This window comes from Thunnus albacares, chromosome 13 (genome assembly GCF_914725855.1).
Source record: "Thunnus albacares chromosome 13, fThuAlb1.1, whole genome shotgun sequence".
NCBI classification, from domain to species: Eukaryota; Metazoa; Chordata; class Actinopteri; order Scombriformes; family Scombridae; genus Thunnus; species Thunnus albacares.
The window spans coordinates 6,848,042-6,870,802 of record NC_058118.1 but is presented as its reverse complement, the minus strand read 5'-3'; the positions used below and the strand labels follow the sequence as shown (position 1 = coordinate 6,870,802).

Here is a 22,761-nt window from a genome sequence, read left to right as displayed (position 1 = left end):
AATGTTTTGAGAGACGCTCATCTGGGAGAGAAGTCAAGACCAGAAAAACCCAAACAGGCTTCAGCAAATGCCGACATGGCTGTGGGAAAAGCATTAGATGTGGCAGATTCAGGAAAAATGATAAGTTTTGTATTGGTTAGTTGATCCCAACTTAATCCGGCTGCAAATGATCATTGTTAATAGCTGTAGCTGACTGTAGAAATATGTGGGTGTATGTTTTTTATGTATGTATGTTTGTACTGACAAAAGTTCAAATTTTGGCAGGTTTGTCCTCCTTGAAATTATAACAATTTAATTATTCAGGCGTCCTCAAATGCCACAATTTATAAATGTAAAATACTAGAGAACAAGGCTTTAACATGGTACTGTATGTGCATCTTTCTCTATGAACCCACTCATATATATTTTTCTTCATCTGGCTAAAAAGTGAATGAGAGTTATTTATGAATTTTACATGTGCCTCTGTGTGTCCTGGTCTGGCCCTGTGTATACACGTTTCTGGGTGCATTCATCCATGATTGCATGTACAGTAGAGAGAGTCTGAATGGAGCAGGGTGTCCCTTTAGAAATGTGCATCACCTGAATAAGTCATGGTAAAACACATGTATATCCTTTTTTAAATCTTTTTTTTCCCCTCTGTAAACTGTGTGATTAAAGATAGAAACTGCAAAGTGATCCTGGTGCGTCAGGATGGAGCACAAACTCATGTCAAGCTGACCGGAGCTGCTTTCTTATCTGAGAGTATACGTCTCCTCTCAAATCACTACATTGTCACACACTGCTTTGAAGCCTTCAGCAGGAATGTATCCTTCTTGCCTCAGTGCAGATGTACATTATACAGTCACTGCTTTACACCAGTAACTTATACCGGAGGCTTCGGTGTCTTATTGGGTTTGTGTGATCCCAGAGAAATCCCCCGATCAACAGCCATGCAGCTATCTGATGCTGACAGAAGTTGTCATCAACGCAACATCATTCGGGGCAGAATGAGGACACCCACTTGCAGCTGATCACACAGACAAACAAACAAATGCGGCTGGGGGGGAGTATGTGGAGGTGGTGGGTGGGAGGGGGAGCAGATTAAATGAAACAGAAAGCGACGCTTCATTCTGTGGGGTGCCCGCACAATCCTTTGAAAACTTCTTCTTGTTCCAAATCAGCACAAAGTTAGCAGAAGCAAGGGAAAGAGAAGCCCCTTGTCCCTGTCAGGCCAGCAGGAGAAAGGCTGAACGAACTTAAAGCAGACATCTGAGAGGCTCGTAGTGTCCCAGAATGCACAGCTGAGGAATCAACTGCCAAGAGCCTACTGGACAGACAGGAGGACTGTGTGTGTGTGTGTGTGTGTGATTGATATATGATGATTAAGTCATTCGATAAGTGACAATAACAGTGTCATATGTGCATTGTTTTAACAACACATCATCTCATATTTCAGCTCTGTGCAGTTCACCACAACTTTTGCAGTTATTTTTACAACTGTGTTTGTACACACAGTAGTAAGGCAATCCTCATTGGTAGCTTGTATGCAGAAATACAGTGGATGTGTATGTGTGAATGATTGACCTAGCCACAGAGACACTAAGTAACGCTACCCTCCAAATCCTCCCAATGCATTCCCCTTGAAACTGGAGTGCTTGTTTACTTCAGCGTAAAATTGAAGAAGTCAAATATGATCTGCACCTCTGGGCCGCAGATGCTCCTGAACCTCATTTGATGCTAAAACTGTCCGTCCTGTCTCTCTCATTTTTTTTTAATTGGTCACCTCGGCGCTGATGACAACCTGCTGAAAGTGCACTAACAGGAAGAAAAAGAGAGTCTTTGATATTTCCTGTTTCCTTCCTCTTTTGTAAAGGCGTCAGAGGTGAGGGTTTACTCAGCCTACCCAGTATGTAGTTTTGGCACCGTCTCCACTGAGACATGACTCCCTTGGGAATGGTAGTGAGGCGGTGAAACAATATATGGCAGATATTTCACCAGCTTCTGGAAAGGTCGGGGCACTTTGCCACAGAGATGGGAGGTGGCTGTACTGCCCCATTGACCTGCAGAGAGGCTACTTATATAATTGTTAACTGGCCAGGAAAATAAGGACTGAACAAATCCAGCTTTCACTTGTTATATACTCTACTTGAGGATTTTGGGCGCTTGAAAATCCTGAAGTAAAAATCATTTTTGAATTGATTTTATCTTATGAACTTGAACATGGTCTTAGATCATCTTCTTGTTGTTCTCAGGTCCAGTTTTGAGACCTGAGGGGATCAGGCCTTTGCTGTCAGGGCCCCCCAACTCTGTTACACACTTCCTATAGAGTTATAGGACACCTGTGTCAACCTTTACAAAGCATTTGAAATTTACTTTTTTAGCACGGCATTCTTCTAATGTGTCAATGTTATGTGTGTTTGTGAATGTGAATGTAAATGTGCTTATGTGTGTGGTATTTATATGAAGATATATATGCGCCTGTGTGTGTCTATGCAAATATTTCTACAAGTATTTGTGTGGTTCTGTGGATGTACAATATGTATCCATGTGTGTACATGTGTGTATATTAGTTTTTATCATCTTGTTTTATCAATTTAATATTTTATTAGTGTATCTTGTTTTTGGTCTTTTTAGCACTGCTCTGTTTTAATAATTTATGTTGTTGTCTTTGCTTTTGCTTTATTTATCTTGTTTTTATTTCCTTGTAAAGCATTCTTTAACATTTGTTTGGAAAAGTGCTAAATAAAGTTTATAGAAAAGTATAGTAGTTAATATTTCCTTAAATTTCCCCTTAAGTAGCTTAAATTTTTCACACTGTTCCAAAACAACAGACACAGCATTTTGTACAGTCTGTGCTTGTTCTTGCATATGTAATATATAATAATACTATTACATGAAAAGACAAATTCTAGATACCTTTTACATCATTTATGCAAATACTTACAGTTCAGCAAGATGTGTTTGTTCTGTGGTATATTTGGGATCTGGACAAGAATTTAAAATTCACTTCTGTGATGTTGATCTTTGCTTGTTTGGGCTGACTACTTTTAGGATGCAGATGTGCATTTAATCAAACACGTATGTCACTTTGATGGAAGGATTCAATTCATCTGGCCAAAAGACTCTACTGTTTGTGGACCGCTCAATAATAACAGACACTGGAACGACCAATGAGATTAACTGGGAGTATACCAACAAAGTTAGTCATATTTTCTGGGTGGCACAGTGAAACAATGTTATTTAAAGTCCTGTACAGCGTCAAACTAGTTCCTCGGAGAGTAATCCTGCAAAAATGATGACTAAAAATATACAGGAAGAATGTCACTATATTGAGAATTGCCAGATTTATAAATTAACAGATGTTTGTATGTGCAAATCGTCATTGCAGTTTGAGTAACCAAAACGTAAAATTGGAATACAATTACTATTTTCTTAAATTTCCAAAGAATAGAATAAGAACAAACAGGATTGTTTGACATAAAGTTTCAAATCTTTTCTTATATTCAAGATTTTTTATTAAACTTTAAATAACTTTAATTTTTATACACTTTGGACTATGTTTGTTTTAAGAATATTCCTTTTAGATTAAATAACTATAACTAACTAACTAACTAACTAACTAACCATAAGTATAGATACAGTGCAGCTACTCTTATTTATGTCTTACATTGTTTTTCAGGTGGAAGCAACATGATTTGCAGCTGGAAAATCTTTTGTCATGTTTTCTTACATTATAGTTGCCAGGAAGATGACCATTACAAATAAAACAACCACAATAACACAAACACTACAATTTCCTTCTTCTGAGGAACTTGATAAATAATTTTGGTATGTAATCTCTAGAGATGACTAAAACCTCAAATAGCAAACGCCCCATTGACGCAGGTAACAATAATAATAAGAATAAGAAATACTTCATTAGTCCCAAGGGAAATTTAAGTGCCACAACAGCACCGCCCAGCACACATTACACACAACAATAGAAAAAAAAAAAGATAAATAGATAATTAGTAAAATAGAAAAGGTTTTTATTATACATTGTGCAGTAATTATGTACATAATATATCATAAAATGAGAATAGTAAGATAAAAAAACAGTAAAAAGTTAAAAATAGCTTTTATCCATATGATTATATACATAGTATATAATGAAATATGGATGAATTAATATTAAATTAATATTAAAAATATATTTTTAAAAAAGACTAGAATTATTATTATTTTATGGTGTGCAATGTGCAATAGAAACCTTATTATTATACATTGTGCAGAACAATAATAATAATAATTATATATTGTGCAATTCTTGATCAGTTATCAGTTATCGTGGGAAGGAGAGAGCATATGGTGGAAAGCATTCTATGACATTTGTTTGGAAAAGTGCTAAATAAAGTTTATAGAAAAGTATAGTAGTTAAGATCCCAATATTTCCTTAAATTTCCCCTTAAGTAGCTTAAATTTTTCACACTGTTCCAAAACAACAGACACAGTATTTTGTACAGTCTGTGCTTGTTCTTGCATATGTAATATATAATAATATAATGTAACATAGCATATGTTATATATAACAATATCTACAAGCATATAGTCTACCCCCACTACACAGAACCTTTGCAAATTACTGTCCCTCTCTTTCTTACACTGTTATGTTTATGTTTATGTTTATTGTTTAATGTTCATGTTTATTGTTTTTTCTCTTGACATCTGGACCACATTGAATTATTTGTACTTGCTACTTGGCAAATAAATCTGATTCTGATTTTGATATAAATTGCATATTCAAATAAAATATGTTGACACCATTACATCAAAAGACAAATTCTAGATACCTTTTACATCATTTATGCAAATACTTACAGTTCAGCATGATGTGTTTGTTCTGTGGTATATTTGGGATCTGGACAAGAATTTAAAATTCACTTCTGTGATGTTGATCTTTGCTTGTTTGGGCTGACTACTTTTAGGATGCAGACGTGCATTTCATCAAACACGTATGTCGCTTTGATGAAAGGATTCAATTCATCTGGCCAAAACAGACTCTACTGTTTGTGGACCGCTCAATGATAACAGACACTGGAATGACCAATGAGATTAACTGGGAATATACCAACAAAGTTAGTCATATTTTCTGGGTGGCACAGTGGAACAAGCGAGCAACTGTGTTTTGTTCTGTGTTATTTAAAGTCCTGTACAGCGTCAAACTAGTTCCTCGGAAAGTAATCCTGCAAAAATGATAACTAAAAATATACAGGAAGAATGTCACTATATTGAGAATTGTCAGATTTATAAGTTAACAGATGTTTGTATGCGCTAATAGTCATTGCAGTTTGAGTAACCAAAAAGTAAAATTAGAATACAATTGCTATTTTCTTAAATTTCCAAAGAATAACACTGTTAACAGCACAAATATTTAGTTGCAAGGCATCGGTTAATTTGTAAGGTGGGGCCTGCGGGCAATGTGTGTTGATTTGTGCTAACGTTATCTGCTAAATTAGCATTTGTTAGCAAAAACAGTTAATGTAGCATTAGCTTTGATCAACGAGGAGTACAGGTGCTTTGCTGTGGTCATTTGACAGTCGGAGGATTACTTTATTATATATCACTTTTGTGAGTCACAGTTTTGAATTGTGGCTCAAGTTCTATGGTGAGTATGTATCTTTTCTCAAATTAACACGATTAGAAGTGTCTCCACCCAAAGTTATATTTAAAAGAAAATAAACACTATACTAATGCAGTGATTTGTGTGTTTGGTGCAGCTCACCATGAGCCACTCTACTATAGAAGTATATAACAGCCTCACACTCTACTATTATATAAATGTATTGAAGGGAGCATTGGTGTCATTTACATTTTCAGATGCAGAAATATATATTGGCTATTTGCTGCTCTTCTATAAAAAGATTGGCATCAGCCATAAAAAAAACATAATAATTACCCCACACTGTTCACATCCAGTATATACTATTTGTGTTTAGAGAAATACAGTTTTGCAATGTAGAAGTGTTTTTTCCGCTGCTCTTTTTGCTGCAGATTGACAAGCAAACTTAGTCTGTTATCTGTAGATGGCTATTTCAGTTGATTGGTAAGTGTGATTGATATGTGTGGGTATATATATATGTAAATTATTGGTTTAACTCTGCCCCACTCTGTTATCGCCATTGTGTGTCATACCTTTAGAAATGCTTGTCGTAAACAGTTGCAGGAAGTCTCATTTGACTTTCAAGTTCTTCTTTGTTCACTACTGTTACTTAGACCTTCCGCCTATTATTATTGATTGGTGTTTGATATTTTGGAATTTGTGACAGCTTGCCATGCATTTTTGAATCAGAAACACGTGATTTTCTCATTAAACATTGATCCTTATTTGTTTCCATTTCTCTTTTGCAGTGAATGGTGCTGCAAGTGTGACAGAATATTGCTGTGAATGTGGCAATGTAAGGCTTGCCCCTCAGTTTTCCCAAGTAGGTCCCAAGTATTAAAGCATTATTGAGTGAAACATAGATATTATGGGAATAATAATCCTTTTCCATGTGTATATTTGAGCCACCCGTGTACTTTTAGAACGTGGAATGCGCTTTTAATTCATTTGAATAGATTTCATGTGACTAAAACCAGTCGTTATCTATCAGAGAGCTGTATATTTAGGTGCCATTTATGTCCTTGTAAGGATCTTGTCTCTGAAATGGATTACTGGGCCCACATTAATGCACACCTGAAGAAAAATGTGGTTGTAACTTGCATGCTTTTAGATTGCAACTTTCAAATGAATATCTATGGAACATTCCAATCCCACAAGAGCAGAACACACATATCTTACTCATTAACAGATTTTAAACCAGAAAATGTGCCATCAATAACCTTTGCTTCTCTGGAATCTGCGAACTGAGAATTCCCCGCAAATTCCCTGGGAATCTGTGAGGCATACTCTGATGCACAACCAGATGCACAGCCAGATTGCAGTATCGATATCACAAAGGACCTACCACATGTAAATGAACACGGCTTTGTTGAAGTTAGAACATTTTATTCACACACCAAGCACTTCAATCAATGATTTTTTGTTAGAGCTTCACCAATTAACTAGTTCTGTCTCAAGATCCCACACTGATGGTATTCTAGTTGATATTTTTCAGAAGCACAATCTCCAGGCTGACAGAGCTATCGTAGAGGAAATAAGCACTTCTCTGTTCACAGGGAATCCAATAAATAAAGCCATAGAGAAGGGTGGTCCTTTGAGTTTTGTCCTTTAATATTGTTGAACCAGTTGAATATATTCTGGATGCTGAAGAGAACAGAACCTTGAGGTATGTCCCCATTCTCAAATCCCTACGAGTGCTGTTGAATAGGAAAGATATTGTGGATAAAATAGTTTGTAATCACGAAACACAAAAGGAGATGGCAAAAGAAATTGTGTACAAGTCTTTCAAGGATAGTCTTCATTGTAAGCAAAACAGTTTGTTCTCAAGGCAAGAGTTAAGAGTATCTATTGGTTTGTATGTTGATGACTTCGAGGCCTGTAACCCTCTAGGCACCTCCCGTAAAACCCATAAACTTTGTGCTGTGTATTCGGTGCTGAGTAACCTACCCCCAGGGTCTCGTTCCTCTTTGTCCTCCATTTATTTACCTGTTTTGTGCAAAACAGACTAAGTTAAGTTCTATGACTATGACAAAGTTTTAGAGCCACTAATTCACGATCTCAGGTCTTCGGAAGTTGATGGAATTTTTGTCCCACAACAGACACTTAACTGATAAAACATTTAATAAGAATTACATAACTTTAATAATTACCAAATAAAGTTAAAGTGCCAAATTAAGTTAGAGGTGTAGTGTGTAGGATTTTGTGAAACACACTGGACCTTTAAGGCTCCACTATTCAATATTATGTATGAATAAAATAAGATATTACCCAATGCTGAAGCTTTACTGAGTGTTTTTGCATGTTTAAGCTTTACATACTACTATCTACTGTTAGCTGGTGAAGAAAGTCAGACATCAAATTTCTTCTCCAAAATGTAGCTTAGGAGAGTGAATATTACACTTTGTCACTTGGCCAGAAACATGCCTCTAAACAAAGCTAATACAAGCGAATGTGTAAATAGGTAATTGCTAGCTAACATGTTAGCCACAGCATAAGGTGGAGTTATTCAGCCCCCATTTGGCCAAAATAATGATGCGTAGATAGTTAGTATCATTTAGTTAGGTAGATAATGGGTTTAACTGTGTTGGTCTGAATTAAGTATTTCCAAACTGGCCAAATTTGTTAAAGTGTGTATCAAATTTATGAATAAACTCAGGTGAATGTGTTCAGATTTGCAGTTTAATTCAGCCTTGTCAGCTACACATTAACAAAAATTAAATTGAGGAATAATCATGTGTTCAGATATGCAGGTGTGTTATTTGTTAGAGATCAGGCTTACAAGCAATCAATCACAAGCTACAGCCACAGAAGATACAGAAATGTATTGTTTTCAGAGATATGAACAGAAATATATGCATGTGAAGAACATGAGCAGATTGATTGTACATGCGCACCGAGTGTTATGAAGCGTGGGAACAGAGAAAATAATCCACAGCATTTTACAGAGACTGTGTAGGCTGTAGCACCATTTATTTATTTCATATTATTTCAGCATTCTAATGTCATACTGCATATCTACCCACGTATTGTGTGATAACACCTGGAGCTGTGTGAATTACACCATGTGAGGAAGTGTTGACTATTAATAACTAATTCATTACTCTCCTTGAAAAGACTGCTGAATGTTATGTGTGCTGTGAAAGTGAAAGGCTATCGACAAGTTAATCCACCTTCATATAAGAAGTCACACATTAGAGCAACAGACAGCAGAAGTGGCTTTAAAAAGGTTATAAAAGAAAAGCTGTAATTGTAAATTGCAGCAGAAAGCCGAAATAATCATTCTCTTCTTTGTCCCATTGCACCCCTTTTGCTAAAGATTTAGTTTTAAGTCAAACATGCCTACAGTGTGCTGTGTATGTACAGTTTTACCATATTAATAGATACTTGGTCATTATCACTGCAAAATAAGCTGCTGATCACTGATAGAGTAATAATTAAAAGACTGTGCTCTCATGAACCATATCCATATCATACCACATGATCATTTGATCTGATTGTTCCAGCTTTGTGTATGAATAATGTAGGTTATTGTTGAATACCCAAACATGTGTATATTCACATCAGTTTGTACTGAACAGAGCTCTGCACAGCTACTGCAAAGTCCAAGGACATTTCCGTCTCCTCTGTCCCCTCATCCTGCAGTTGTCTCTGTTTGCCTGCATGTGGTTGCTGGCAATGTCTCCTTCCTTCAAAAATATAAATATTGCTCCTTGAAAAGAACAAACTGTATTTTTTCTTCCCCTGTAGCAAACATTTGTTTGATGCTGGACCAAAACATAGCCCTTTTTAGCCTTTTTCTTCCTCAGTGTGGCTTTATTTGCATTCAGAAAGCAGCAGAGTGTGACGTGGGGAGGCGGAGTATGACGCTGAGTGCCAGGGGTGGATGGTGGGTGGGAGGTGGTGGGGGTTTTTGTCGTGATGTACCAGCAGGCAGCAGCCTTTCACTATCGTTGTGACTGGTCGGAATGACTCATGAAATTCAATTTAACAAATGGAAAATGAGAATGCCCTCTGCTTCCACACGTCGTCCGGATGAACAGGGTGTGCCGCCAGCAAGAACAAAATTGTGGCACCGGTAGAAGGGTTTCCCTGCACAAGGGTGGGTGTGTACTTAACAGCCATTGACAGGTATATAATAGAACACGTGTATTATCACATCCTTATGTGTGGATTGGGAATTCTATTGGCGACTATTGCCAAGTGCAGACTTTGGACAGGTTATGTGAGTGTGCACTATGTCCCGCAGACCCGCCTCTGGCAGGATTTCTGTGGCCTTTGACACATTTTTGGGAATTTATCCCCTTTTTTTATTACAAACTTACAAATAAATGTTGAGGAGAATAAACATGTGGTTAATGGAAATATAGGAATGCTGGTGATCAGTATATGGTTACTATTCTGATCTCTCTGCAGTTTTTCAGGAAAAACTGCCATAAATCTGGCTTAGCTGGGAATGTAGGGTCATCCTAAAGCTTCACATCCATTTTCACTTTTTACAAGACCCCTCACCCCTGCACTGGCCTGCACCCCCCCAGAACAATGCAGCCAAATAACATTGTTGTCAAAAATAGAACGACTTCACCATGTTTGCCTCCAGCTCTTTGTGACCGCTGGTACTTAAGATACCTTTGTTTCTGTTAGCTCGAACTGTCTTTCACCCCATCCTGGGCCTTCTTCCTGTTGATTAGTGCCACCACAGTCCAAGTCTGCACTCAGGTCACAGAGGAGCGTCACTTTCACAACAAAGGTGCCATGATAGAAGCTTCCTCACAGTTAACTTTGTGCATGTATTTTGATTTCTGTCCATTCACTCCACCCAGAGAACATTTTCTCATGTTGATTTGCGCATGCTTGGCCTTCCGAGTAAATTTACTGTGACAGAGTTCACTTGTGGTAAACTTATCATATCTTTGCTATGGCTGACAATGGATGCCAGCACTTATCTCACAGGTCTGTGAGGTCTACTGATGGAAGAGGAGGGTAAAACTCAGTTCTTTTCAGAGCTGCACACCCTCAGACTTATAGGCACCCAGGACACGCACACACACACACACACACACACACATGCACGAACGAACTAGAGACCAGTGGTGCCAAAACTGAACAGAATAAATTCGAGTTGACTTCGGAAGAGAAGGGGGAGCTGCTTGTGTTCATACTTATTGACTGAAATTCCCCTGACTCTAGAGGTGATTTTCTTCTATCAGTGTTTTTGCGGGGCTTTTTCCATATCTGTGCATCCACCCCACTTATCCCTCCATGAACTGCTGTCTACAGCAGGCCAGACTAATCCAGATCACTTTCCCAAAGCTGCTGCTCCTGAAGGGGATTACAGTGGTTAACCTATCACTTTAGTTGACTCTATCAGACCGGCCTCAGAGCCAACTCTGTCTGCCTTACTGACTCCACTTTCATGGGTCCGACAGGAGTAGCACTGAGCCGCCTCGGCAGCAGCTGATCCCACCATGTCTTGACCAGACATGCACCTTAATGGACTAGTGTGTAAGATTTAGTGGCATCTAGTGGAATGGACTTGCCAGAAATGGAATATAATATTCATAATTATTTTTTAATTAGTGTATAATCACCTGAAAATAAGAATTGTTGTGTTTTTGTTACCTTAGAATGAGCCCTTTATATCTACATAGGGAGCGGGTCCTCTTCCATGGAGACTGCCATGTTGCACTGCCATGTTTCTACAGTAGCCCTGAACAGACCAACCAAATACTTTTTCTAAAGAGGGCCTTTTGCATTTTTGCGAGTTTCGCAGCCACCGTAGGTTCTCCTACACGCTTGGAAGGGGAGGTGTATTCAGTTGGTTGCAATATGCAACCTCACCACTAGATGCCACTAAATCCTACATGCCGGTCCTTTAAACACCTCAGAGCCCCGGTGAATAGATCAAGATGCAAACTAGGCTTACAGATAAAGAGATCCCAGCTTACTATGAGACTCTTGTGTTAATTTTGACCTCAATGACCTTTGACCTCCCCTGCAATTGAAGCTCAAGAGTCACTGAAAAGGAGAATGAAGTTCTTGAAAAGGCTATTTAAACCCAGTGATTTACTCATTATCCTACTCAGAGAGATCAAAAGGCTTTAAGTAGCTTCACATTCTTTCTCAACATTTATCACTGCGCTGGATGTAAACTGATTGTCAACGGCTGTGTATAAATGACAGGATATCATCCTCACTGATGGAAAATGTATGTTAATGGCTGTAACAGTGTCTGTGTTGTGATAAGTAGGCTCCAAAAAAGATATTAATGGTCAATGGTCACCTTGCTGTGTAATTTTCCCTGAATAAAAGCCATTGTGTGCTAAACTTTTAAGCACAAAGCAACACTCTACTCATGGCCTATCTCTCCTGAGTTTAATTTAAGAGGAAATGAATGTTTGGCCCCTTTCGATTGCTTCCTCCAGATCCTTATCCCTGTAAAAACAAGAGAGGGGTAGTGAGGGTCGTTGTCGCTTGCTAGCTGCTGCTACATTACCTGGCAAGAGAGGGATTATTTTCCACCGATGGCTAACGTTACATCATGACCCTCACAGTTGGCAGACACCTCTGCGAATCATATCACTGATAGCACAGTAACTAGGTTAGCAGGTGTATCAATTGGATTATACGAAAAGTTAATTGGGTCACAAATATCTCTCGCTGACAGCTCGGTGTAGAGACACGTGCATCGCGGCATCAATCAACAGGCTGTGTGGTAGTTATTTTGAGCTTGAGATGAGGACGCAGGAAGTAGGGACATCACATAGGCAGTAAAGGTGACATTGTTTGTTTTCCTCGAGACTACACAGACAGAGACTAGCCCACTGACCTTTAACTGCAGCTAGCTATCTGATAGGCTGTCGAGTGCGTCTCAGAGAGGGCCACATTCAATATGAGGATGCCTCTGGTTTCTCTCAGGGAGAATGGCTCTCTTTGTCCTAGAGACCCCAGGGACATGGGTCATTTGAGGGGAGATTTAGGGGGTAGTGAGGTTGTATGGGTACTGTCCAATTAACTGGAGGACCACCATACCATTGCCAGATATAAACCATCCATCCCTTGATCCCCAGTCCCTCCTGACGCTTAGCTGAAGAAGCAATAGTTAATAATAGCTCAAGCAGGGGAGCTTTCATTCAAGCTTTTGTCCAAACTCTCTCTTTCTCCATCCATGTCTCTCTGAGAGGCTGCTGTCTTCATGAGCCTGTCCGTAACAATAAACCTTTTGATTCCTTAATGACGTGGGGAGGGGAACATAAATTAACTTGAAAGGGGATGAAGTTTAAAAAAAGCACCTTGAATCTGTCTTAGAAGCCGGAAAGAAACAAGAAAGGTGTATGCTGTGTTATAGATTTTTGTGTGTTTGTGTGAGTACTCTGTTGCTTTGATAATGAGCTGTGTGTGATACAACAATCTCCTGTTCAATATGTAAGTGAACTCTGGCCAAAAACATCCCCCATAATATCAAGAACAAATCAATTAGAAAAGGATTAAGGGTTTTAGATCCATGAGTGCTCTCAGACTCTCCTGACAAACTGAAGGGGAAAAACTAAGAAGCTTGTCGGTGTGTCTGAGCTAGCAGACAAACAACAGAGCAACAGAGTGAATTCTAATATCAGTTTTCACCGTGCAGAGATGTGATGGCAGGGCTGACACTGAGGCTAAACACAGTTTTGATCAAGTTCAAGTAGCTTAAGTTGTGCCCATGGAAGCAGACTGTGATTAAAAAGGCATGTAAGTAGTTTATTGTTCAATTGGAACACATTCTCCATATTATTTGACACTTTCAAGTATTACAACCTGACAATCTCATACACGTAAACTCGATTGGTCATGAACAACTTCATATATGGGTTTGCATTCAGTACTATATGAACTTCGCAATACATAAATAACAATAACTGTGCGTCTCATATCAATATACACATTCGGTACATAAATATATGTGTACAATGACACAGCATAGAAATATAACTTGATGCGTTATGAAACAATGGAAAATACACAGATCCCTTGCTCGATCATCACAATAAATCTTGCTGGAAAATTGCACAGATCTCTCACTAGAATACATAACGAGTCCTCCTGAATAAATGAGCGAGAACTCAGTGGGGTGTAATTCACAGTCGATAACATTCAGTGCATCCGAGACCCTGTAAGACAAGCCATGAACACAGTCACATATTCTCCAGATAAGCTCACTGAACTTCACAGGTCAGAAATGGGAAATGTGGTGACTGAAGTGTGTGTATGGATTGTGTGTGTGTGTGCAGCTTCACATGGAGCTCATAATAGACATCTGGAACATCAAGACATGCTGATTCATGCAACTCTTAAGTGTTTTGAGATGCATGAAAATGATTGTTTTGAAAACAGAAGTGACATTTTATATGCTGGTTGATTCTCAAAAGTCTTGCTGTGTCCACACGCTGCTTCCTCTCCCCTCCAAAACCAAGCTCACTCACTTTTTGACCCACTATCAGAGCATCAGTAGCTCTGCATCTTTGTCTGTATCTCAGGTGTCAGTAGCCTCTTACTCTGGGGGGGGAGAGAGGATTGCAGCTCTGCTCTCAGAACACCATGCACTTGTTCATCATGGACACTGGACTCCAGTGGAGAAAGGCAAGACTACACCCCCCGCCCCCTAATCTCCCACCTTCCCTGGCCAACTGCTGACCGAGCGGCTGTTACGGGTTCACCTGAGGGCCACGCTGTGAGCTCCTGGACTTTGAGAGAAAAGCCAAACTGCTGACTCCTTTGACCGCTGGCTTTGAAATGGAGCTTGTTTTTATGACTCAGTTCTGCTATTAATAGCTCCATGCCGTTCTCATGCCCCATTGAGAACAAGCTGTCACGTGCCAGGTTATGGGGCTGACATTGGCACTCAGAGCGCAAACCATCGACGACTCACTCTGACATTAGCAGAGACTAAATATACCTGACATTGGACAGGGTGCATGAGGTTTAAAGTGTATGAGGATGTATGTGTACTGGTGTTTAGGATGATGCTGTGAAGAATAAGGTCAGGGCTAAAAGGGTCTGGTGATGAGTCTGAATTCAGTTGTCACTTTTAGTGCTTTGTAACCTGCTTTATGGCACATTCATAATGCTGAAATAAGACCTACTGCTTCACTATGCATGCATGAATGCTAATCGAACCCTTACAGCACCTCGAAGGCATTCCACAAAACGCCTTTGTCATGTGTGTCATAAGGGGGGGAACACCAGGTGAGTCATGCCTGCACTACGACGTGGTCGATCATCTTAGCAACCATGCGATGAAGATGTTACAAACCAGGGTTCAGCTGAGGAGTGATACAGAACTTATTGTGTTCATGGGTGTCGTAGTGCAGCACGGGATGCCTCGCTCTAGTTGGGCTGGGACAGTCCCAAGGCCATGGCCATGGCAGCCACAAGGAGGGCAGAGCTGGCAAGGATCACTGCGCCTCCCGACCGGAACACCATCCGGCCGTTTAGGGGCTGCACCGGCCTGAAGGTCCCCACCATCGGCTTCCCATCGCGGAACTTGAGCTGCGAGAATGCCTGCAGCTGGAAGAGCAGAAGGTAAACACAAATTTAGGCTCCAGTTTTTGGAAGAGATCAGCTGAGGTAGCAAAATGCTGGCACATCAAAGTGTGTAATTTGACAGACTTTGTCAATGTGGCATTTTTGTTGATGGCTGTAGTTTTAAAGGTGTAGTGTGTAAGATTTAGTGGCATCTAGTGGTGAAGTTGCAGATTGCAACCAAATGAATACCACTCCCCCTCCCCTTTCAAATGTGTAGGAGAGCCAGTGTTTGGTTTGTCTGTTCTGGGCTACTGTAGAAACATGGCGGTGCAACATGGCGGGCTCTGTGGAAGATGACCTGCTCCCTATATAGATATAAAAGGCTCATTCTAAGGTAATGAAAACACAACAATTCTTTATACACTTATTAAAACATACTTATGAATATTATATTCTATTTCTGCCAAGTCCATTCTGCTAGAGGCCACTAAATTCTACACACTGCACCTTAAATTTCAAATCAGAAACTGTGCTTTGTAACCAAAAGACAGAAAGGGTATTAAAAAATCTAACCTGGTCAATGCTCAGGGGGATGGGGTTCTCAAACAATGTCCAAATCACAGCCTGGGTGCACCCTGGGGTGGTCAGGGAGCCCTTATAGCGGTAATAGGTAGTCATATTCTGCTCAGTTGGGATCAGCTGCGCCAAGGAGATGGGAAGCAGAGATGTGTTGCTGTCTAAAAACAGAAAAGCCACAGAGGAGACATTAGGATCACTGCTATGCTTTCATGTTTTTAGTTGGTTCAACTGAACTTCAATACCTACGTGTGGTTTTGATGCTTTGCAGAGCGTTGATGATGGAGTCATACTTTCGATTTGCACTTTTGGACATCTGAAAATGTAAAGTGGCACATTTCAGCATTGTTTCATTTCAAGTTGAAGTATGTTCTTGATTATGACAATACAGGATTCAAATGGTTACCTCGTAGAAAAACCCAAGGACTGCAACTCCCTCTGGGTCAGATAGTGCTGTTGATAGATCGGAGTAGTGGTGCTTCATGTGAACAATATGCAGCTGTAGAAACAATAATACTGATGTTACAACTTTTTCACAAAGTCCTTTTTTACACAGTATGTGTAGAACTTTGTTGTAAATGGGCCAATAAAAATGTCACGATTTTATCAGTTTAGGGCAACATTTGTGGAAAATATTTCATGCTCGCACAATAGGAACTCAAGTTAAGCAACTCTTTATCAAACATGTGTCTTAAAAGACTATTGATAAAGAAAAGCTTTCCTAACTCATCTAACAATCAACAATTAATCACAGAATTATTTGCTGCAATAATAGAGGGGTGAAACCTTTTCTTTGTATTTTTACAGGATAATTTTAGTGATACGTAAGTCTTTTATTAAATACGTAAGCATTTTTATTATTGTCAACAAATCCCACTAAAAGATCAAAACCAACAGTGAATGTTAATGTTCCTTTATTCTGATGAACATGGGCACTGCAGTTTATTTTGAGTCAACCCCTCATACACCGTCCTGCTGTAAGTTATCACTAGTGCACCAAATCCACAGCAGAAAATAGTTCTCAACAAATGCACTATTTACTACTGTCTGAGTGACATAGTGCTCAGCTGTTTTAGGAAATAATTTAGCCTTTTTTAAAAATAAAAACAGGCCTACATATTTTTGACCTATTTTTAAAGATTTACATCTTCAGTAGGAATGAATATGGTCATAATTCAAATTATTGGTCTGTGTTTACAACTATTATCAATGTAAACAAACCTTTAATGGTATCAAATGATCACTTAACTAAAAGAGAAAACAAATCTTTTCATTTGGGTCAGGGATTATGCTTTTAAAGTTGTTAAGTTCCACATTTAAACAAAAAATATGATGTTTCTCTCAGTGGACAGTGAGTGAGGTACAACATTATTGCTGATTTAAAATTTTGACTTCATATATGCCTGTTTAATGTCTTTATTGTGAATGACACACATGTCAGTCCATCAACTCAACAGTTATTGTCACTCTGTCACATAACAGTCCATGTCAGAGACGGGCTGTGTGTGTTTTGGGTTGTAAGGTAAAGGTACCTCCATGGGATACTGCTCCCCATCGATGGTGTGTTCGGAGCCGGGCCCTCCGTTGATGCCCCAGTGCAGGTGGAACTGCACAGCCTTGTAGCTGGTCGGCAGGCCTCCACCTGAGATGATGGCGACGTGAGGGACTTCAACCTGAACTGGAGTGGACACACACCAAGCACAAAGAGTTCACACAACAGCCTCCGAAATGCATCAATGGATATTTAATGTTTCATGGAAAACATGCTCACCTGAGTGGCCGTTGTTCTTGATTGTGTTTCTGAAGATCTGCTGGTAGTTGCTGAACTGGAAAGGAGTCAGACGCTCGTCTGTGAGAGCCTTTCTAGTGACAATGTTGATGGGCGACTGTAGTTTTCCTGCACATTCGCTGTTGGCATGATTCCACTTTTCTGGTGCTGAAACAAAGAAAACACCAGCGTTAAACAGGCCTTCTGTTCAGCGTCTTTCACATTAAAAAATTGTACACCTTTTGAATTTAAAGAAGCTTACTGTTGCACTGATGATCACAGGTGAACTGGGACTGATAGCACCAATCTGAAACACAGAAAAGATTATTTCAAAACAAGATTTTCATTTAGAAGACAGGGTGAATTAGTGTAATGTGGGACACCTGTGCTCAAATGCATCTATCTCTTCTTCTAACAAATGCTAATGAATAGGACTGCTGTCAAATGAAACCTGGCATGTCATGTAATTTAATTATTGAATTATTATTATTGTATGAATTAAGGTTATTTTCACCTTTCAGCACAGGCTTTTCAGCCTCCCAAAGTGTGTCCAGGATTTCAGCCTTATCTGTCCCACATTAGGAAAGGCACATAATGTGGGACAATTTGGCACAAGAAGTACTTTTATATTTGCCATTTCTATTCTGAGCGTGATATTTGCATTCTCTTCTCTGATATGATTAGAAAACACCTTGGGGATTTCAGAATAGTATCGGGTGCAGATATGATGTATTGGCCTCATATCAAAATATATTGCCAAAGTGCCAGTTGCAGAAATTGTCCCACATTACTCTTATTCACCCTACACTTTACTCCTCATCTTCAGATTTGATGTCAACAGCAAACAAAGAATACACATGCACACAGTTGATGCCAGTGACATTATCAGTTCCTGGCATTGTTACCCTGACATCAACAAGCCTCAGCCTATTGTCAGAGCAGAATGGGATGTTTCTTCTTAACATATGTACTGGAAACTGTCCAGCTAGATTTTATGAGTATTTACAAATGTGTCTTTTTATTAATTGTTTATTTTTTCTTCCCTTACTGCAAACAGTGAATTGTTCCCCTATTAGTTTAAATCAGTTGTTATTCCCGGCCATACAAAACCCCTAATACACAGGAATTGTCTTCCTATTCACAAAAAAGTTGGTGTTTGTGCTTTATCTTTCCGTGCTATCAGAAATAAACACAGAGCCAATCTTTTGCATCAGTGAGGCCACGTTCTCACATGTTTGTCTGAGGGTTTATTAATATTTCACAATTGGTTTGCATGTTTCTACCCCGTACCCGGAGACAAATATCTGCAGCTATCTCACAAATCAAATATTTATGAAAAACACACATGCCATTGAAAAAATACGGGGAGGGTCTCCTGCTCTGTTATTAGAATTGTATGAGGACTTCTCCCGGTGTTTGTGAAGGAAGTCGACGCTTGGTTTCTCTGCCATGTTGGGGAGTCTTTTCCTCCTGCTCTGCCATGATAATAGGTACTGAAAATAAACTGAGCAGGGAGGGCGGGGGGCAAATATTTGTGTGGGTTCAGATTGTATTCACTGGTGCCATCATTAAGTCGCAGTAAATAAAGAGGCACTCAATTTTTGGATTTATTTTTTAATAAAGCTGCGTGGTGTGTGAGTGGAGCGTGAATGCTGCAGGAGAAGAAAAAAAATCTTACAACACAGAAATTTGTAATTATTCTCTGCCACTAAAGGCAGGACGCTGAAGCTATTAAAAGATTCTGATTAATTTCAGTTCCTGAAATTATCACCCTGTGAAAATATGTCATTTTCTGATAGCCTCAGTGACTGGATAAGACTAAAAGTGAGAACAAATGCTCAGAAATGTGCAATGATGTCACAGTTAAAACCAGGTCATCACAGGAGGATTCAGCTGCGTGAGTTCTACAAAGACATGATGTACCAATTACATCCGATAATTGTGACAATAAAGCCCGTCAGCCATCAGTCATGGCCTTGATGTTTGAAGATGCATTTATGACACATGACACAAGCTGCTAAAAATGCTCCCATAAGAAGATAATGCATTTAGTTTTAGCCAAATAAGTAGAAATATCTATTTTTATGGCTCACAGTCGCTTGTTTTCATCACAGCCAATCAGATCTCTGTCCGCACAATTCTTGACCAATCGCAGCCTGGCTTTGATCTTTTGTGCGGCGCTGGGGCAAATGAACAATATCAATGGGTTTCAATGGATCTGAGAGCTCTGCCAAGAGAGCAAACTGAGGAAACTGTCAAGTAGAAACAAAAGGCATCGAAAGGAAAACAAATAAAACCACGTCTGTCCGCACGTCGAGCGGGGTGAAAACGTAATGTGAATACACGCCAGCTGACTCGGAGCCGGATCTTTTCATGCCATTGTGCAGCAAAGAGCCAGACATAAACTGTGCGCTGGAGACGTTGCACTTCACACAGAACAGATTCAAAAGAAAAGGAAAGCCTGGGACTAAGCAATGCCAGCCCTGGTACCCCCTCATATGCCAGAGAGAGACTTCAAACACCATTCTGTAACTAATTGGCTGCGTCTCCATAAACCTGGATCCAGGGTGGAAGTTGAGAGAGATTCAGGGTCCCTAAAGAAATCAGGATTAATAGTTTCATGCTATTTAAGATATTAGAGAAGGCAGAATTTAACCTATGACTGTCCTGATCATGTTTCACTCGTGTTTCCCACATGGAAGCTTCTGTGTGTCTGTATTTAGATCCTTGGCATGAAAAAGTCTGAGTGTACTAACAACTATTCACACATCGCCTGCAGGGTGCATGTGTCCGAGCGCAGCATGTACCTCAACAACACTGAATAATATGCACCGAGTAACCTTCTAGATAAATAAGAGAAGGCTGTATGAAAACTGTGTGAGTGTTTTTATTTGGACTGATGTTTCATCTCCAACCATCACTAAAAAACAACCGTAAAAGCAGGAGGTAATACATAGATTATACGGGGAAAAAACGCATTTATTTCTACCAATAGCTCACTCCTGAATATGCAGACAGGTAAATGTATCAGTATAGGATACTATCTACATTAGAAGCGCATATAGCAGCATTTTACTTCTACTACTATTATGTAGAAAAGAAAAAAAAAAATACTGGAGAGCTTATTTTAATTTTGCACTGTAACTGGACTTCTTAGCTTTATTTAAATCTAATTATGATCACATTTTAAAGACGGTGAGAACAGATGTATTTAGAAAAAGCACATCAGGGGCGTGTTGATGAGATTTCCCCGATATGCGCAATAGTTCATCCTCTGACTAATGACTAATCACACTGACCAAATAGTTTTTTCAGTAATCAGTCATTGTTTCATCCAGGTCCTCAGATCTAATCTAGTCCATCAGAGTGTCGGTGCCAAATTCATCAGAGGGGGTTTACTTCGCTAACCCTCGAGGCATATTTATGAAATTAACGCCTCAGTATCCACCGCTGAGACATTTGGAGACACCGGAGGCGCGCAGCTCGACGCGTCTCTGTGGTGCAGCGAGGACGCAAACGTCAGTCATTGGCTCAGCGTGGATCCGAGCAGGTGCAAGAACGAGAGAGAGGGAGAGAAAGAGAGGGAGAGGGAGAGAGGGAGAGGGAGAGGGAGAGAGGCACTGAGGGAATCTCAGCTCCGCCAGATCTGCTCGCGTTTTGTCTTTGGCTCAGCTCTGCTTTTGTTGGATGTCGCTGGTTATCGTATCATGCCCTTGAACAGGCAGCTCAGTGGTGTGACTGCAAGGTGCAGATGAGCATGTCGGACACATGGAGGAATGTCCGATGTCACATCAGTGTGATGGACAGGGCAGGTGTGCGCGGAGAGCGTCAAGCAGAGGCGCTTTTGTTGCGGAGGAGCCTCTTTTTCATCTGGGGCTCTTCAGTGAGTCCGTTTTTTCCCCCCCTGAAGATTGCAGATTTCTATCTCTATTTTTTTTAGATTCTTGGGATTCCGCAATGTATCAACTTTCTAATTGAGCAAAGTGACTGGCACGGTTGGAAAAAAAAAACTGGTAAAAACAACTTCACCCGATTGAGAAGCTTTGCATTTATTTCAGATATACTGTTTGTGTTAAAACAGATTAAACATATTAATCCAGATATGAATGCTCTATTAATTGCATGCTTAGTTTGAGCCGAGATGTAGGCTAAACTAACCTCCCAGATTTTGATCAAAGATGTAAGAAAGTGATATAAAAAGACGCATTCTGCAGAAAAAGACCAGATAATATTAGAGAATAATAACATCTAATTTCCAGCTAATTATCCCATTTCTTTCACCACTTAGGACGTGTGCAATGGCAAGAGAAATTAAAATAAAGCCACCAGTTATTTCTCACATATTATCAGCTATGAATGCAATTGAGACTCACCTCCTGCTCCTGTGCAGAGGGTCCATAGGGATGCCAGGAGAACGGGCAGGATTAGATGCTGCATTTTGGAGCGTCTCTGACTCGACCGAGGGAAGGCAACACAATGACTTGTTTTTTCCAATGTGATCGCATTCTTGCAGGGGGTCTTATACTTATCTATCACCGTACCCGTCAGGAAAGAAAGAGTGTGGCCCCTCCCCCTTCGAGCATCGCCTCTAATAAAGCTCTCCACTGATAAGAGCTCCACTGAGGGCCTATCAATGGGGCTCCTGATGTGCAGGAGCCAAATGTAATGCAATCATTCCTGTCATGGTGATGATAGGCAAACACTCCCTGATGATTTGAGAGGTAATTGTAGCACTGGAGGAAATCAGATGGAGTTAATCATCAATGTGGGCAGCTGGTTTCTCCACAGGTAACTCAAGGTGGCCCTCAGAGGCAAGATAGGGAATATTCTCTCCCTTATACTTTAATTTCACCCTATTCCTGCATGTTTAAGGCATCTTAATAAACATCTAATTTCACACTGTCTGTACCATACGTATAAATTCTATATTAGCTGGATCCAGCTTTATATTGAAGCTATATGATGTCTAAACTAAGTGAAATATTCAAACATAAGATGATTTTTAGGTCTTTACATACTGTTCATGTTCTGACCCTTCACCCTCATAATTAGTCTCTATACCAAATTTCAGAACCATAACATTTTTCATTTATAAACACTTTATCAGTGTAAATGGGAAATTAATCCTTAATTAATCTTTCAGAGAGCAGAGAAAGTGTTTTCTTTAGGTTTTACACTATTTGTTTATGGAGAAAAAAACATTCACAATCACAGTGTATCATGGTCCAATGTTACATAAAACAGGAGAACATAACAGACATAATGATTTTAATGAATTTGATTGACTGTGAAGACATTT

At 39.7% G+C, this 22,761-nt stretch overlaps 1 protein-coding gene across 1 annotated transcript; it reads right to left on the bottom strand.

The window, feature by feature from the left end:
* Positions 1-13,333: 13,333 nt before the first annotated feature.
* Positions 13,334-22,061, bottom strand: ca4a (carbonic anhydrase IV a). The gene is made up of 8 exons (XM_044371680.1): positions 21,836-22,061; positions 17,725-17,769; positions 17,466-17,630; positions 17,227-17,372; positions 16,101-16,193; positions 15,944-16,010; positions 15,692-15,855; positions 13,334-15,160 (listed from the first exon to the last, which is right to left on the bottom strand). Exons 1-8 carry the CDS (start codon positions 21,897-21,899, stop codon positions 14,981-14,983), a joined length of 924 nt encoding a protein of 307 aa, XP_044227615.1. The 5' UTR covers positions 21,900-22,061; the 3' UTR covers positions 13,334-14,980.
* Positions 22,062-22,761: the final 700 nt, after the last annotated feature.